The sequence below is a fragment of the Lineus longissimus genome, chromosome 19, assembly GCF_910592395.1.
Source record: "Lineus longissimus chromosome 19, tnLinLong1.2, whole genome shotgun sequence".
NCBI lineage: Eukaryota > Metazoa > Nemertea > Pilidiophora > Heteronemertea > Lineidae > Lineus > Lineus longissimus.
Genome location: NC_088326.1, coordinates 2477108 through 2494616, shown reverse-complemented (window position 1 = coordinate 2494616; position 17509 = coordinate 2477108). Strand labels below are relative to the sequence as shown.

Sequence of the window (17509 nt, the reverse complement as noted above, 5' to 3'; positions counted from 1 at the left end):
ATATGACATCACATCAGAAGACATTACTGATCTTTGCTAGTAGAAAAAACATGACTCATGGAAAAATATTCAATGGTGATGTCAGGGGTCGAAGATGACATTGCATTGGAGAACATTTGAAAATTCGTTACTGATCTCTTCAAGCAGACACTGTGTAAGAAGTCTTGAATAGTGATTTTAGAATTGAAGATTTTTTTCGAAATGACCCCCCTCACATCTGGAATCCTGTTGGTGGAACCTTCACTAACTGATTTGTACGCCCACATGTTTGAAGTGTAACGATGGCCATCGATCAATCAATCTGTCTCCTCAACACTGGAACATTTGTTTCAATTTGGACCTCGTAAAATCTGTCGAAGTTCATTTGTCAGCAGACGTGATACTTCCCTTGAACTGTCTGGAAAGGCGTGACAAAATCCCCATGGCCTGTTGTAAAATCCTTGCATCCCAGTTGTTGGCATCTGATTTGGAAGTTGCCGATGCAAATGGAGTAGTTAACCGACTCAAATTGAACCTGACGTCACACGTTCGACTTCAATTATTGGTATGATGTGGAATTTGCAGTCAAAGCATGACAGGATTGTCCAATTCGGTGGATGATGCAAGCCAGTTATCCCAGGGGGATGTTGACAGGAATGGATAAGTTGGAAGGGGATGGCTGTTGTGCATCAAATGCATCCCAGAATTGATATTCAAACATGTTTGTCTGTAAGATGAAGTAGATATTTGGTAATGTGGTGTATACTGCCCCTGTCCAATGAGGATACAGTCTTGATTTATGGATTTGTAGGAAAGGTTAATTTTGTGCGTGGACTTCACCACCTCAGGATGGCTGTCAGATGTTGGTGTGTCAGAATGGCAACTTGTCAGCGCCATTCTTTGCGGCACACCCTGTATAGAAATTTAAATTATAGCCAGGTCGTCAATATGTGGTACATCATCATGCCTTCAGTGTGAATAATGATTTCATTCATTGTGTGGGCAGGAAAACGAAGCCGCAGGTAGATCCTTTCATCTCTGCCAATCAAATTAAAGTTAGTCATTTCCCGTTATCAAATTATTCCCAACATCCTATGATACCTCACACTGTACGATATGCGTTAAATCAAGAGTCATTAGGACTTAGAATGTTGATTAGCAATACTACAGCTCCTAGGTCTAGGTACCACGTTCTGACACTAGGGGGCTTTTACAAGTTGGGTCAACTTCTCTTCAATGGCAGCCACTGTGTTCCTATTGGTTGGTGTCTTAGTATTATTGAAGATCCGGGATGAATTTCAGCAAATTGTCACTATTGCGATTGCTCGTCTTAAATTGAGAGATTTTTTCATGAAAAGCGGCGTCTTCCAGAACATTCATTGAAATAAGCTCACTCCCTGTGAGTTTTCAATTACGTTCATGCCTCACAGTTTGAAGTCTAAGACAAGATCGACTTAATGTCGTATTGTGTCGGGAGAAGATATTAAAGATCTGTATAATCCCCTCATTTTGGATTTTAAAAATTAGCTAATTTCACTCTCATAATTGCCATTGTAGAAGAATCACTCCTATTCTAATCCCATTGGTTTTGCCAATTTTCAATTCTGATTGACGGGCTGCAGGTGCAGTTTGCAAATTCCGCTGACAACTGTCGATGACCTTACGAAAAATACCTGTTAGCGAAAAGTGACAATATTACAACAATGCCACTCTGTTCTCTACTGTCCTGGGCAGTTGTGGAGGTACTACTAAGCACGGGAGCAAAGGCCTACATCCACATAAACATTTCACGCCATCACACGCAATTGTTAATGAGGAACCGGCCGTAAAACAACATATGTGTTGTGGGTGATAGGTTATGTCTCACACCAGTGTGGAGAAAGGCCATGATGCATCATCTCTGACAAGATGGAACATGAAACATTGAAATAATTGGCTTTGCCGTTTCCAATCAAACCCACGGAGTGGCTAAGTGTTATAAATCTCTGTTTCACATTTGTTAAAGTATTATCAAGGCTAAATCCCTTCAATTATGCTGTTGCCTGACATGAATTGGCAACCTTATCATTCTCAACGATCTTCGTTATTAAATTATCGTGCGACAATAACGGGAATAATTCCGTCACTTATTGCATTCTGGGTGTTTTGACATCCCGTGTTCGATCGGGATTACAACGTCGATGTGGTGTTATAAGCAAAAAATAAACTCTGCGGGGGATACTTGATATATCTTGAGTTGCAATTGACTCAGGGTCAGGCTTATTGTGGGTGGCGATGGGGGGACCCTCATCTCCCCCTTGCATGTTGTACTCAAGTCCTGAAGGGGCTGCTTGGTGACCTCGGGCAGGATTAGAACACCAATGTGGTATTATTAACAAAAAGTTAAACTATGCTGGGGTGCGTTTGGTTCTTCGTAGATCTTGAGTTCTGCTGACGCGGCACAATTTATGGCAACTCCACAAATATTCTGCGGTCACTTGATCGAGTATTATGACATCCTGGCATTTTCGAGTCATCTCAGGAATGAGAATCAATGGTTAAAATAAAAAGATTCGAGATCAATTACAGGAAAATATCAGAAAAATGCCATGATATTGATATTTTCTCTCACATATCAGGCATATCCTTGCATATTGTCGTAGGATTGGAATGCCCTGACCAGAGTTTTGGCATTCCTACATCTCGATGTGCAGCGGTATCAAGATCCTGTCAGAATTTTGATTGTGGACTACACCTTTAAGGCCAAAATACCACACCAGGCCATAAGTCATGAGCAATCCAATGAGGTCTTATTACTAGTGGATGATGCCGCAGGTTGCTCGAGATCTAGAGATCCATTTCATTGGTCCTTTGAGGTGGAGGGGCTTGTAGCTTAGGGTGATGAGATCAATGGTATGAGGATTCAGGGATCCAAGCTACAGCTCTGGTACTACAAGATCAGTGTCGGGTCATATTAGTAAAGGTAGAGGGCATTTTTATCAGTGCAAAATAGCACCTCGCAAACATGCAATTTAAAATGTTTCGACCTACGATCTTGATAGCGTGCGACAAAAATCACTGGTTTGCAGTCGTCATTGCAGGCAATTTGTTTAGGGTGAAAGAGATAGAGGGTGTCCTTCGTAGAAAGGTTCTACTGCGCACCAAAACCTCCTATGGTAACAGGTGTTTCTCTGTCGGTGCTGCACGCTTGTGGAATGAGCTGCCACAAAACATAACTTCCCAGGAGTCCACTGCAGCATTCAAAAATGGGTTGAAGACCTGGTTATTCAGGAAGTTTTATGGGGAGTAGCGCTTTAACAGCAATCGTTCTGAGAAGCGCTATATAAGCACTACAATATTATTATTATATTATACTGCAACTCCTGAAAACTCAGACTAATTATTCTTGCTAAACCGTCTGCGGAAACCCCCGCAACAGCATCACGAAATAACATGGCCACAAACATGAACAGACAGGTGTTCTTCCGACAATTGCTATTCTGACGTTTTAATCACTTCCGGGCATATGAGCTTGACATTCAGGGGCGATTCATGATTAGGCGCTAATAAGGGGAGTGGAGTACAAGAATTGTAAAGTCGTTGATGTTGGCAAGTGGTAATTTTATAGACCTATGCTGTAAGTGTGCAGAGTTTTTTCTCATTCAAGAGGTCAAACAATGATATGAGTTACCAGATAGATGGTCTGACAGTAATCTGACATCATCGTATGTCTCCCAGAGAATGAACTTATAAAAAATACATGCACCATATCAACATCAAACATCTGTATGGTTCTAAATGTGGACGATTAATACTCTCTATTGTGTAGGCTCCATTATCACTTAGGGAGGGAATGAGGCTGGTAATCGCTTCCCGGTCAAGTGGGCCTGACAATTCTTGTTGAGTGAGGGAACGATCTCAAGGCAATAAACGTACATCATAAAACACATATCTGTCGCCGAAACATGTCTGGGGAGAAAAACGTCCGAAGTGCCGGGGAAACGAGCAATTGGTGTTGCCGAGACATGCGATTATGATCACTGAATTGTGTGACAAAGAGATCTCTTGTCTGCAGGTTACACATGTAATCGTTTGGATTGATATTGATTGCAAGTCGTTGCGATCACTGATGCTTGCTGTGACCTCCGTAAGTAAGCGACCAGCGACTGAAAGAAGTTAAAGTTTCGGGTTTGTAGTCTGATATCAACTATGGTAGGTTATCTAGGTTATCATCCAACTTTATACTTTAACCCCGGTCTGTCCTGAAACCTTTCACTAGACCTCAGATGCGCAAAAATGCTCATCCTGCCTCGGAAGAGGAATGCACTGTGGAGAATAACTTTTCCAAAAACAAGCAAGTCAAATCTTTCATTGTGTAGGTGTCAATAACACTTGCTGAATGGGTGAGAGTTCCATTATCATTGTTCCAGTCGGATGGCTTTGCAGTTCTTGTTGTGCCCAAAAAAAATCTTGAGACAATAACTGCACATGACAAACAAGAAAATGCAAAAACATGATATTGTTAGTCAAGGGCATCTGCTCACAAGGCCTAAGGCTTAATCATGTCAATACAGGATGTATCAAAAAAGATGTCGCAGGAGAATAGAAGTCCTCATGGTGGCTAAAGGTATCGGTTAGCCTAGCTTTGCCTTACTTTGTTTGCTGTATTGTTCGAATGAGATGACATTATGATAGCTTATCACTGTTGTTGCTACATGTAGTTCACACCACCTGTGGCCTTTCACTCTGTTTATTCCTGATCACTGTTAAAAACACTTTCGTGTATTTCCAGATATCTCCGCCATCAGACATGGCAACAGACGACTGACCTCCAAAAAGGTGACCTTGAACCTGGAAAGGTCAAGGATACTGATGCAGAAAATCAACAAAGGATAAAAATGACTCGGAAATGGTATTCACCGTTGTCAGAGGAGCCAGAATCGAAAAGACTTTGTAGGGATACCTCAGGAACTCATGATATTGGGGAGGGTGTAAAAAGTGGAATCGTTGGTGAGTGGGCTCCATCGGGGCATGGTGATGCTTGGACTCAGTCTTGGATGAAAATGGATGTTGATGAAGCTGTGTCTGCAACTGATGCCTGGGGTGATTTAGCCTCGAAGGATGTATGGGCAGATCAGGAGGCTGATGTGGACTTTTGGTGCTCGGAGCCTGCACCAGTTGGCAGTGCAGCAGAACTTATGGCGGGTGGCAGCACAGTAGAACTAACGTCTGGTGTTGATTTAGCAAAAACGCCACCCAGTGGAAGCAATAAAGAAGGACAATGGACAACTATGAGCTCAGAATCTGAATCAAGAGTTGTCCATTCACAGAGCAGAACATTTTCTGAAGGTGAAGGTCGAATTCAGACTCTTCAAGGTCACGTTGAGACAAGTCAAGGTCATGGTCATAAAGAGATGCCTCAAACTTTTGAAAGTGATATTTCAGGAATGGATGCCTCGAAACCTGTCTCACCCCCTGCAGAGAACTTGCTTCAGACTGAATCAGTGTCACCCTCTTCTGAGGGAACATCTCCTGCTGGACCTGTGGTGCCACCTATTGAACAAATAGCAACAGAATCCGAAGTTGAATATGAGGAGGCGTCCGTGGTAGATGATCCGGACGGCGATGTTTTGGTTGTTGACGACAGTGAGGGGGACGAGGATGGCAGAGGTGACAAACTAGCATGGCGGTTATGCTCGAAGACAGACCCTTTTCCTGTCAAGGAGTACAGTCAGCTAACTCTTGAAGAGGTAAACTTTTGCACAAAAAGTCGGTTTTACAGCTAAACGCTTTTCTAGTTTTATCACTTAGCGCACAATTAGGTTGCTTTTCTTGTGATGCACACATTTCCCTCCATCCACAATTATACTCTAATCACAACCTGTTGGTCAGTATAGGCTGGGGCAAATTTCGGAGCTCTGGCTGCGACTCATTTGCAATGTCCAGAATCAGCAAGGCAACGATAAGAGCTGATGTCTAGATGATAGTACCAAACTTTGACAATAAGAGCAAGTCCCAAGCTATCCCATCCAAATGAGGTGAGACGAGGATAATGCGAGTAATTAACCGTTATCACTGCTGCGTGAGCAACATTCTGATTAAGCTAAATCCAACTGAGGGAGGACAAAGGACGTACAGTGAGATTAACCTGACTGGAAACTGGGCTCTCAAATATACTAAATATAGCCATTTAGCGCTGTGTGGACCACAATTAGAGGGTGCCCGATTCGAAGGGGGCCATAAATCTTTCTTTTTTTTGGTTTTGGTTTTTGACCATCCTTCAGCTTTTCATGAGGTTAAAATGGCCAAATATGCTCCTGAACACCATGTTGATTGTTGGTGGTGCCCCAATTTCACACCATTCTTGGTAGTCTTCCCCCCAGTCTCGGCGATATGTGGGTGTCTATCCCTCCATTTACAGTCCTCCTGCACCGTGTTGATTCAGACAGAAGAGCAACTTCCTCCAAGAACAATGTTATGGCAGCAATAATCTCTGCCGTGGACCAACAATAATGGATGCCGCATACACTCCCTGTAGTTAATGATGCCCCTCTCAATACCGTGTGGGTGTCTAGCTCTCCATTAACAGTCCTGCACCGTGTTGATTCAGACTGAAGGGCAGTCTCCCCTGGGAATAATATCCTGGCAGCGCTAATCTCGGCCATCGACCAACAAAGGCAAATACTGGTTCTGCCTACTTCAAGGTGTGGGCAGATTTTCCCTTCAATATCTTTGTGTTTGGTGCTAACGTCATTGCCAGTGTTGTCATACTATTAGATTTAGCGAGACCAGCTCAGTGACATCATAATGCCCTTCCTACAGCATGCAGTGCATCAATCTGCATTGTATTTGTGATTCTGGTAACGTGAGCCCAGATAATGACCGGAAACGCTACGAAAGCCAGAAAAAAATGTTATGATGAAACTGTCATATTTTGGGGTCCCAGTTGGGGCAAACGTATTTATTCGATTCCCAAAGTGACTGCATTGCCAAAGTTAATTGGAGCGGGTAAATGTCTGGGGAGGTGTGAATAATTGACAGAAATGAAGATTTGTTGATCGTCGATGATGTGGTGTAATGCCTAAAACTGGAAGCAGTTTCATCTTTCTGTCCATGTTTGGTAACTCACATCACGTCTAAACCTCTGACTGAATCAGAGAGTGAAAGCTACAGAACTACATGTACCATGATTGAGGAGGATTTGCGAAAAGTGTATTTTTCTCAAAATTGCCCCGTTGACGTCAAAAATTGCCCAGGGTGGTCAGTCGACTGAGTCAATTAATCTGCTAATAATTGTGATAATCAGACTCAAAGTCACATTTAATAGACCCTTTGAAGTGAACGTTTACTCAACGATCTTTCAGCGAAAATTTGCATCCACTTTCCCTGGAAGAATGATTAAGCGTTGATTAGTATCAATTCCGTTAAGTAGGAAGTTTATTGAAAGATGACAGTGCAGTTCTTCTTTAACTCGTTCCGAGCAATCTCGGCTGGGTTGCCCTTGCTACAGAAATCTTCACTGAATACAAATTTCAACATTGCTATTGTGCAGACAGATATACAAGTACCATACATGCCAAGTTTCATCGAAGTTGTATGCATGATAACTGCACTACGGCATTGTGTAGGCCTATAATGCATTTATATTTTCCTGACCTACGACCTGTATCCCTTTAATATGACCTACCTGGCTCATGCCTATAGCCTCCCTTTAAAAATAGAGTGTATTTCGTTCCTTTCTTTTTTTCAGGCTTTTTTTCTGATGTATGGTTTGGGGTGTCTTCGTTTGCTGGACCATGATCAGGTAGGTAGGCCTACTGTCAAATCCTGAGGGAATCAGGGGTCGAAGGGGTATGCCAATATTTGACAAATTTCATTGGTTGAACCAAGGAAAATACTTTGGAGACAATGGAAACAAGTTTGCAAGGAAGGAACTGTTTTGCTAAAAGTAATTAAAACAGTTCTAAAATCTTTAATTAAGTCAGTGTCAGTGAACTTGAATAAAGTAAAAATTCAAACATTTCTCGAAAGAAAGCAATTTTGTGTATTTTTTGTGTTACTGAACAAATAATTAGTCCTTCATCAAAACTTCACAGAGCAAGAATTATTTTTCTGCTAGTTTGATACGAGAAGAAAAAAACAGGTCTGAAACGCAGCTATCACAATATGAATATAGGGCCACATATTGCCAAATTGAATTCTGTTAACGACGAACATTATGAAAGACAACAATGACTTTCTAATTAATCTTATAAAAACAACAAAACATTGCATTAATTTATTTCTTGTTTGTGAAGCTAATTTCCGTTTACCTCTGATGAATGATTGAGTCGCGTTAATCTTTGTCATTTCAAATGATTCAGTGTGATTGGAGAAAATCTATTACTATTATTTTTGATTAACACTTTCGTGCTGGTTTTCATTTCGTTTCACATCGTAACTTGTCACAGTTCAGGCTTCTCAATTTCAGTACACCTTTTAATTTTACCCCAATTTGGAGACATTTTGTCATTGCAAGTCTGTGAAGTAAACAAAATAAATTTTGAAATATTTAATGGTGAAAATTTTGTTTTCTTCTCTGATTTGAGGGAAATGCGGCACCCTCTTTCACCATCTTACACTTGTAATGTACGTTCACGCCAGCCATGCTGTATTTTTTCCGACACATCCTTAAAGTTGAAATCAAATGCTTGCAAGTTGTCATTCAATTAAGCAGCACACAAGATCTAATGAGCAACGCTTCATTAAAGGCACACACTCTTGATGTCCATTGTCTTATCTTGTGGCACAGGTAAACAGATATAAACTGTGCCATAGTACAGTTATTATGCATGCTCATTTGCTGAAACTTGGTATTAATACTATATGTATACCAGTCTACACAAGGGCATTGTTGAATATATATTCAGTACATATTTACACGATTGGAAACTTTCAAATTCAGTTTCAATTTTCAAATTTTTCAACGAACCTAGGAGACCTTTAATGAACACCAACCAATTATAGACGAGCTTTATTTTGGTAGCAAATGGAGCAAACCTCATAAACGTTTGTAATTGAACATCTGATGCGAGTCGTCTCGTATAGCTAAAATGATTATGGGAGTGTGATTGGGTGTTTGAATTTTGTAAGACCTTCACCACCCTGGAGAATCAAAATCATAAACTCTGAGCATTACGTGCTAAATCTAGGTTCTGTGTCGTTTCGTAGTCCTTCGATAATCGTCTTGGAAAACACTGCTGCCTTGCTTCCTAGATTTTAAAATGTTTGGTAACAATTCATGAAAGTTAAATCACTTTACAATTGGTTTATCAGAGGACTTGTATCAGCTCCTACCTTTCCCTGAAGTGGTTATAACCAACCATTCATGGTTCCACCTGTGCTGTATTGAAAGGGACTGATGCATCCTTCTAAAACTTCATTTCCAGAAACCATTGACTATCCCAGAGACCTGGGCAAGATTCTGCGAGATTCAACCGTCATTTCTCCCTGGGTATATCGCCTACCACTACTACAGAAGTAAGGGGTGGGTGGCTAAGACCGGCCTGAAATATGGTGCAGACCTATGTAAGTATTATGATTGTCCCATAAAAGGACTATTGACAGCTTTGGTGTCTATATCAGTAGGTTGACTGTCGGTCCTGAAATTTTGTGGCCAACTGAGCTGAATGAGTAGAACACTCGTAATGCTCATCAGACATGGTCCAAGTTGTCCCTGTTTGAAGTTGGTGGCCATGATTGGCTCACAAACACTTTGACCAGACGTCTACACAGAAATTATACAAGTATACAATTTATATGTAACGCTCATTGGGCATGGTGTAAGCTTTATCCCTGTTTGAAGTTGGTGGCAATAATTAGCTCACAAGTACATTGACTGGTCATCCATACAGAAATTACACAAATGTACAACTTATCTTCTCGTGTGTTTTCAATTATCATCAGATAATTGACTTAACATCTTGTGGAAGACTGGACTTCCTGCTGTTGTTCAAAGCCCGACAACAGCTCTCACTGTGCCACAAAATCACATTTTCAGGTCCAATAAACTTCCAATCACCCAAGGCTGGAGTTATATAGGATTCACAACAACACTTGTCAGGTTTCACTTGTCACGAGTTAACAGACTTTGGCTTGAAAACACGACATGAGGGTGAAAGGTGACATTGTGAATCGTATGTAGCCCGCTCTTTGGAAGCAATTGAATTGTTCTTCATGTCACACTTGAAAAGAGAAGAGTGACAAGTTACATGTGAAAATGTGAACAACATGTTGTACCACGATTGTAAGTACAAGTCCGTCATTGTATAAACGTCTGCCTCTTTCTTTCCAGTGTTGTACAAACAAGGCCCATCATTCTACCATTCCTCCTACTCTGTCCTCGTACGTCTAGTCGATGAGGACACGCTGAAAGAAATCCCAGAATTCCCTCAGCGACCTTTGACCTGGGCGTCCCTCGCTGGCGTAGATCGCGTCATAGAACATGTCGCCAAGTCTGTATTATATTGCTACGTCATAAAGCCACGGAGGGTGTCGACAGAAGCTATGATGTCACCAAAATGTATCCCAGAATTCTCTGTGAAGGTGAGTTTTAAGTGCTTTTGTTGTTGACTAGAACATTGTGATCGCCGCACAAAATTTTTCATCAAATTTGCGCTACTGCCATCTGATGTTAGGAAAAGACACTGAGGCTAGAACTGCTGGGGAAGTTGAGGGGAGTCAATGAAATAAACGTAGCACTTTATATCTTTGCAGGAGATCTTACTCAAGAGGTGGGTTTCTTCACAGGAGCGAGAAGGAAAAGAGGAGGGTTAATTGCCAACATCAGCAGATATGAAGTGGAACCTCCCTTAGGAGACACCTCTGATTAAGGACACCCTCTGTAATAAGGACACTGCAGTTGGTCCCAGATGGGTCATTTCCATTGCATTTAGCTTCCGTCATGAGGACACCTCTCAATAAAGGACATTAATGGAGAGATTCTACTGTTCTCCAGAGGATACTGGATACCATGCCTCCGTTTGTATCAGTCCCGTGACAGGCAGACCTGAAGCCGCAATGCTGTAATCAAATACTCAATGTATTTCTCTCATTCAAAATGTTCGCAACAGAAATGTGAGTCAAATAAATGTTATGTGACTACAAGAGTTCCTCTATGTTTCTTTTCATTCACGGTCAGTATGTAAAAATCTGCAGCTGGCACCCTCTGACCTCAAAGGTGACAGGTGCCCATATTTCAACTGCACCACTCCAACAGTTGTGCTTCAGGAGCTGGAGGTCCACCAGAGACACTGTCACATCACTTAAGGACCCGGAGGTCCACCAAAGACACTGTCATATTCCTTCAGGACCCAGAGGTTCTATCGGGGACACTGTCGCATCACTTTTGGAGCTGGACGTCCACCAAAGACACTGTCACATCACTTCAGGAGCTGGAGGTCCACCAAAGACACTGTCACATCACTTCAGGACCCGGAGGTCCACCAAAGACACTGTCACATCACTTTAGGACCCGGAGGTCCACCAAAGACACTGTCACATCACTTTAGGACCCGGAGGTCCACCAAAGACACTGTCACATCACTTTAGGACCCGGAGGTCCACCAAAGACACTGTCATATTCCTTCAGGACCCGGAGGTTCTATCAGAGACACTGTCACAACACTTTAGGAGCTGGAGGTCCACCAAAGACACTGTCACATCACTTTAGGAGCTGGAGGTCCACCAAAGACACTGTCACATCACTTCAGGAGCTGGAGGTCCACAAAGACACTGTCACATTACTTCAGGAGCTGGAGGTCCACCAAAGACACTGTCACATCACTTCAGGACCCGGAGGTCCACCAAAGACACTGTCACATCACTTCAGGACCCGGAGGTCCACCAAAGACACTGTCACATCACTTCAGGAGCTTGAGGTCCACCAAAGACACTGTCGCATCACTTCAGGACCCGGAGGTTCTATCAGAGACACTGTCACATCCCTTCAGGAGCTGGAAGTCCACCAAAGACACTGTCACATCACTTCAGGACCCGGAGGTTCTATCAGAGACACTGTCACATCCCTTCAGGACCCGGAGGTCCACCAAAGACACTGTCACATCACTTTAGGACCCGGAGGTTCTTTCAGAGACGCTGTCACATCACTTCAGGACTCTGAGGTTCTATCAGGGACACTCGCATTACTTCAGGAGCTGGAGGTCCACCAAAGACACTGTCTCATCACTTCAGGAGCTGGAGGTTAGTCAGGGACACTTTCAGCTTGAGGCCAACTATCGTAGGTTTCTCGGGGTACCTCATGTACCTGGGACAACAGCACTCTTCCACCTCTAGTAGAGCTTCTACCTCACTGTACTCTAGAAGACGGGACCAAGTTGCCCACTGGGCACTCACTAGCAGCCTACCGAGACTAGCTCTTGTAACTGGGACAACAGCAAGACCCTTCCACCACTGCCACTGGTAGAGCTTCTATCTCTGGCTGGGTGTTAAGTTCGGCCCAAGTACCCTACTTGGCAACTGAGGTTGTAGTCTGCTTGTAGAAGCTGATGTTCCTTAGGTACCTCTTGCAGTGGGATCAGCATCGGTACCGTTCTTTCTCTGGGGGACCTTATCTCGCTGTGCTATTGAAGACGGGCCCGATTACCCAACTTGGCAACTCGAAGCTTATAGTAACTTATGTACCTGAGGTAGCTTTGTCATGGACCTAGGGCTACATCAGCACGATTCTGTCTGTGGCAGCGCTTCCATCTCATTGTAATCTTGAAGACAGGCGCAAATACCCTACATGGCAACTCAAGCAACCTACTTGCAGTAGTTGATCTCTCCGAAGTAGCTCTGTGCCTTGGCACCTCTAGTAGCCTATGATCTCCCCAAGGTAGCTCCTTCCTTGACAAACATTCAGACCCTTCCGTCTCTGGAACTGCTTCTATCTCATTGTAATCTTCATGACAGGCTTAAGTACCCTGCTAGTACCTCAAGTAGTCAACTCACAGAAGCTGATCTCCCTGAAGTAGCTCATATACCTTGGACAACATCAGGACCCTTCTGTCTCTGGGAGAGCTTCTATCTCATTTTAATCTTCATGACAGGTCTAAGTACCCTACATGGCAACTCAAGCATCCTACTTTGCAGTTGCTGATATTCTGCCAAGGTAGCTCATGTACCTTGGTCAACTTAGGAACTCGTTGTCTTCTTGCAGAGCTTCTATCTCACCATACTATGGACAACAGGCCCGAGGAGCCAACTGGGCACCTCACGCATAGCCTTCTTGAAGTTGCTGATGAACCTGCCAAAACATAATCATTTCCATGATGGTAAAATCCAGGGACAATATATCCTGTTACACCAGTATGTATTGACTCCTCCCCGCATTCTGGAAGGTCTGGAGGACACGATTGTGACACCCTTGCCCCCCTCAATTTCAACAAGGACAATAGGAACCGTCAAACAAGGTCTGAGAAAGCCTTTAGGTGAGGAAAGTTCAGTTGTGCCTTTGTCTTCCGAATTGGCCATTTAAAGTTGTCAGTGTCTTTGTCCACAGGTTGTGTCAATGTCTTTGCCCACAGGTTGTGTCATTGTCTCTGTCCATAGGTTGTGTCAATGTCTTTGTCCACAGGTTGTGTCATTGTCTCTGTCCCTAGGTTGTGTCAGTGTCTTTGTCCACAGGTTGTGTCATTGTCTCTGTACATAGGTTGTGTCAATCAATGTATTTGTCAACAGGTTGTGTCATTGTCTCTGTCCCTAGGTTGTGTCAATGTCTTTTTCCACAGGTTGTGTCATTGTCTTTGACATCAGCAGAAATGCTAATGCTGCTAGTGTGGCGTGTGATGTGGATGGCATTGCTGAAACCCTCCCGAGCTCCAGCCAATCGATTGGACGTCTTTTTTGGGTCACCCAGTACTTCAGCACACAAAATGACTCGAACGAATTCATCTTCCACATGAAAATTGCCTTGTATTATCTTTAAATACACATCGAGTCCAATTACTTACAAAGATTCTATACATGTCGATATTTACAAAAAATGTACATGATCGAGACGTGATCTGGAGATTTGAAATAATTTACAAGACTAATGTTCTATTCAGGTTCTTCAGAAATGCGAGTTTTACAATTTCAACAAGAAATACCCCAAACTCATGTTTACATGTAGGTTCAGTTGCACAACCTAACCCTTCATCAACTCCATTCCACCTCTCGGTAGAGTGACGTTGGGCCCTAGGAATAAAAACACCTGCCAGACATAGAATTGAAGTATGCCCAGTGAAAATGAAGTTACAGATAAAAAATTGGACAGCAAAAATTTACATTTCTCAAGAACTTGGACCAAATTATATCAAGGGTACCTCTATAAATTTATAAAGCCATAAATATACATACCACACCTCCCTTTCCCCCCGCACTTTTTTATTTTTTAAACATCGTATAAGAACAGGGTTTTGTTGAAAGCTGATTTGCCAAGTTCCAAGTACTGACGTATTCAGAATACTTCCAGATATGTTTCCATAAAGATTTAGAATGAAATGTGGTGTTCAGCCCAACGAGAGCCTTCTGCCCCCCCCCCTCCCCCCACCCGACCAAAAAGTTCAATACAGCCTACATACCTCTCACAACACGTTGGATCATGCTTTCAATCTTTTAGAGAATTACCCCAAAAAGATATTATCATATGACTCATTTCAGCTAATTTGTTGCACACAATATCGTTACAAGATTCACAAACGTTACTTACACATTCGAATTCTTAAACTCACTCACTGCAAAAGTTTGAGAAATGTGTAAATTTTTAAAAATCTGAAAAAGATTTAGTAAAGTTCATAAGAAATGAGTGGCAATATACCATTAAATGCCAAATTTTCGCAGCCATTTTCTTCCTCTGCAAATATCAATTCAATTCCAAACAAACAGTTTGATTGGAAAAACTGAACAAAAATTTGTTACCAACCAAAAAGTTAAAAAAATTAATATTGAAATTTAGAACTTTTCAAAATCTTCACAAATCCTACGTTACGCGTAAACGATGCGAAGCAGGAAGGATGTCAATTGTAACTTGGACTGTATTGAGGCTAACAAACACCTGCAACAAGGTTCTGGTTGCCTGGATGTGCCTGAGATTGGGAATCTGAAAATTGTCCACACTTCATTGGATATCTAAGCTTAAACCTACAAGACAAACTATTTACAGAGTATAAGTTAATCACAATTTACTGTTTATAAATCAACTTCCAAGTTACAACACGTCTGCTTTCAAAGGAATGGAAACTTTTGTGGCTGCATCAATGGGAACAGGGACAACTGCGAATGTGGCTGACCCACCATTTTGCCAAAATAAACCTCTACCGGCAAAATGTGCAATATTCATTCATAAACCCACACCCATTATAATAACCTGTACTATGCACGTATTCAGAACAATTATCTTTTTTTCCTAAAATGAACTGTAATGATGTTACTGTAAAAAACATTTGCAAACAAGTTTTTTTTATTTGGCAATAGATAGTCATGTACACACACATTATACGGTCATGCTAATTCCCGACCTACCCCGACTTTTCCCGACATTTCCCGACTTGCGGAAAATGCTGCCAAAATATAGTGTATTAATCATCAGAATATTTATATTTGTACTGTTTACATACATATACAGCACGTCTGTTAATTTCAGGACTTTTAAACGATGCTAAGTTGAGCAAATCAACTCCAATAATTAATTTATGCTGGGTTCAGACAAGGCCATATGCATGTACAGTTTACAAGAAGCGACAACCACAACTAACTAAGATTACCGACCTGCAGAAAAATTGCGGTCGGTTGGGTAGATGTAACTTGCTTTGCTCAACTTAGCATCGTTCAAAAGTCTTGAAATTAACAGACGTGCTGTATATGTATGTAAACAGTACAAATATAAATATTCTGATGATTAATACACTACATTTTGGCAGCATTTTCCGCAAGTCGGGAAATGTTGGGAAAAGTCGGGGTAGGTCGGGAATTAGCATGACCCCACATTATATGTAGTGTTAAGTTTATTTCTTATAGTGTCACCCGGAATGAAAGCCTGATTTGGCTTACGAGACACTCTTTACTTCCATGATCATTACTGGTTGCTAATGCTGGCTCATATAAAGAAGAATGAAAGAGTTACATGCACCTCCGTTATTCTTGTTGAGATCACAACCAAGGTTGAAGAGGAATAAGTGGTGCGCAGGTCAAAACTACCACAGAAACTCTCGATGATAGTCACGCTAGCACAATAAACAAGTAAGATAATCTACACTTGCAATGAATATTAAATAAATGTTTACAAATCTTGCATACTTAACACTGGTCAACAATTATACCATCCAATTATCACAGGGAATCATTCACCCATCTAGCTGTCTTATGCAAACATGCAACAATCGTTTGCAAGGCAAAATACAGGTCCGTCGGTCAGTGGTCTGCCACATGGTGGCATCACTTGAAATATGATGTTTATCCAGTGAAAAAGTGGAGGACCCACACTTATGAACAGGCAAATGTCTCCATTCATAGATCTGAAATGGCCCATGGTAGATTCGTCCACGGAGGTCCATGGATGGAATGTTGGTGATTAATCCCAATCATTGATCCACGGTTGGAGACCTTCGCCTGTATATGAGAAATGGCGGGAAAACATCTGGGGGGGGTCTCCCAGAGAAAGGGTATGCACATCCATTCGATATCCTCTGTATTTTACAGACAGTTGCATTGCCTTGATATTGATATCTTTTTAAATGTGACCCATCACAGCAAAACCAGGCGCATGTCACTCTGAGCTTGGCTGGTTGAGACGGACTGTCTGTTCATTTCTCTATTGTTTGTCTTTTGCGAAATATGAGCACGTCAATTCCTTCCATTATCTCCTGGTGTCATTTAGGCTCATCTTCTGTGCGACAAGCGCCTGGTTTTGCTGTGACGGGTCACAAATATCCTCTCTACTTATCACAACACCTTGACCTTGACCTATATACATGTACACAGACAGTTCTGATAATTCTCTACCGTGTCACGACTGCATCCAATTTCGAATCCAACGACCAAAGCAACCCCAGATGTGCTCGATCTGACTTCGGATTTGATGTCAGTTTACGGAACAACATCACTCTATTCTCGTCACAACCCAAAGAAATCCACCATTTAGAATAACAGCATCAGAATAGTGTAATATTTAGTTCACACAGACTCCTCCAGAGGGTGAAGAAGGTTTGAAACAGGGATAGCATGAGCCATACTCAATCGTAATCATAATCGGCCCATTTGTAATAGCTCAAAAAAGATTTTCTGTTCTTGACGATGTAATTTCCCTTGGTTTCTTCCTCCAGGTTCCCCTGAGTATTATCCAATCGCAGACTAGTCACAGCGCCCTCTTTGAGTAATAAATTATGACAAAATAACGCTAGAGAGACTGCATCAAAATATGTCGGGGGAACGAGCCCAGTCTCGTGCCCAGTAGTCGCCCGTGAATAGCCAGTCTTCTTTGCCGGTGGCTGGGTTGTTAGTGTATACAAACCATCTGGAATGAGAGGAGATA

The 17509-nt window shown here is 42.1% G+C and overlaps 2 protein-coding genes across 2 annotated transcripts in view; one reads left to right on the top strand and one right to left on the bottom strand.

The window, feature by feature from the left end:
• Nucleotides 1–11050, top strand: part of LOC135503246 (tRNA-splicing endonuclease subunit Sen2-like) — a 32440-nt gene extending 21390 nt beyond the window's left edge. Inside the window, exons 4-8 of the mRNA XM_064796723.1 lie at nt 4751–5708; nt 7709–7762; nt 9387–9525; nt 10292–10542; nt 10714–11050. Coding sequence (XP_064652793.1) covers nt 4751–5708; nt 7709–7762; nt 9387–9525; nt 10292–10542; nt 10714–10773 — 1462 coding nt within the window. The 3' untranslated portion in view covers nt 10774–11050. The remainder of the gene's footprint in view (nt 1–4750; nt 5709–7708; nt 7763–9386; nt 9526–10291; nt 10543–10713) is intronic.
• A 2839-nt stretch (nt 11051–13889) lies between these two features.
• The window catches only part of LOC135502724 (oxysterol-binding protein-related protein 1-like), a 40160-nt gene continuing 36540 nt past the window's right edge, over nt 13890–17509 (bottom strand). Inside the window, exon 24 of the mRNA XM_064795700.1 lies at nt 13890–17491. Coding sequence (XP_064651770.1) covers nt 17389–17491 — 103 coding nt within the window. The 3' untranslated portion in view covers nt 13890–17388. The remainder of the gene's footprint in view (nt 17492–17509) is intronic.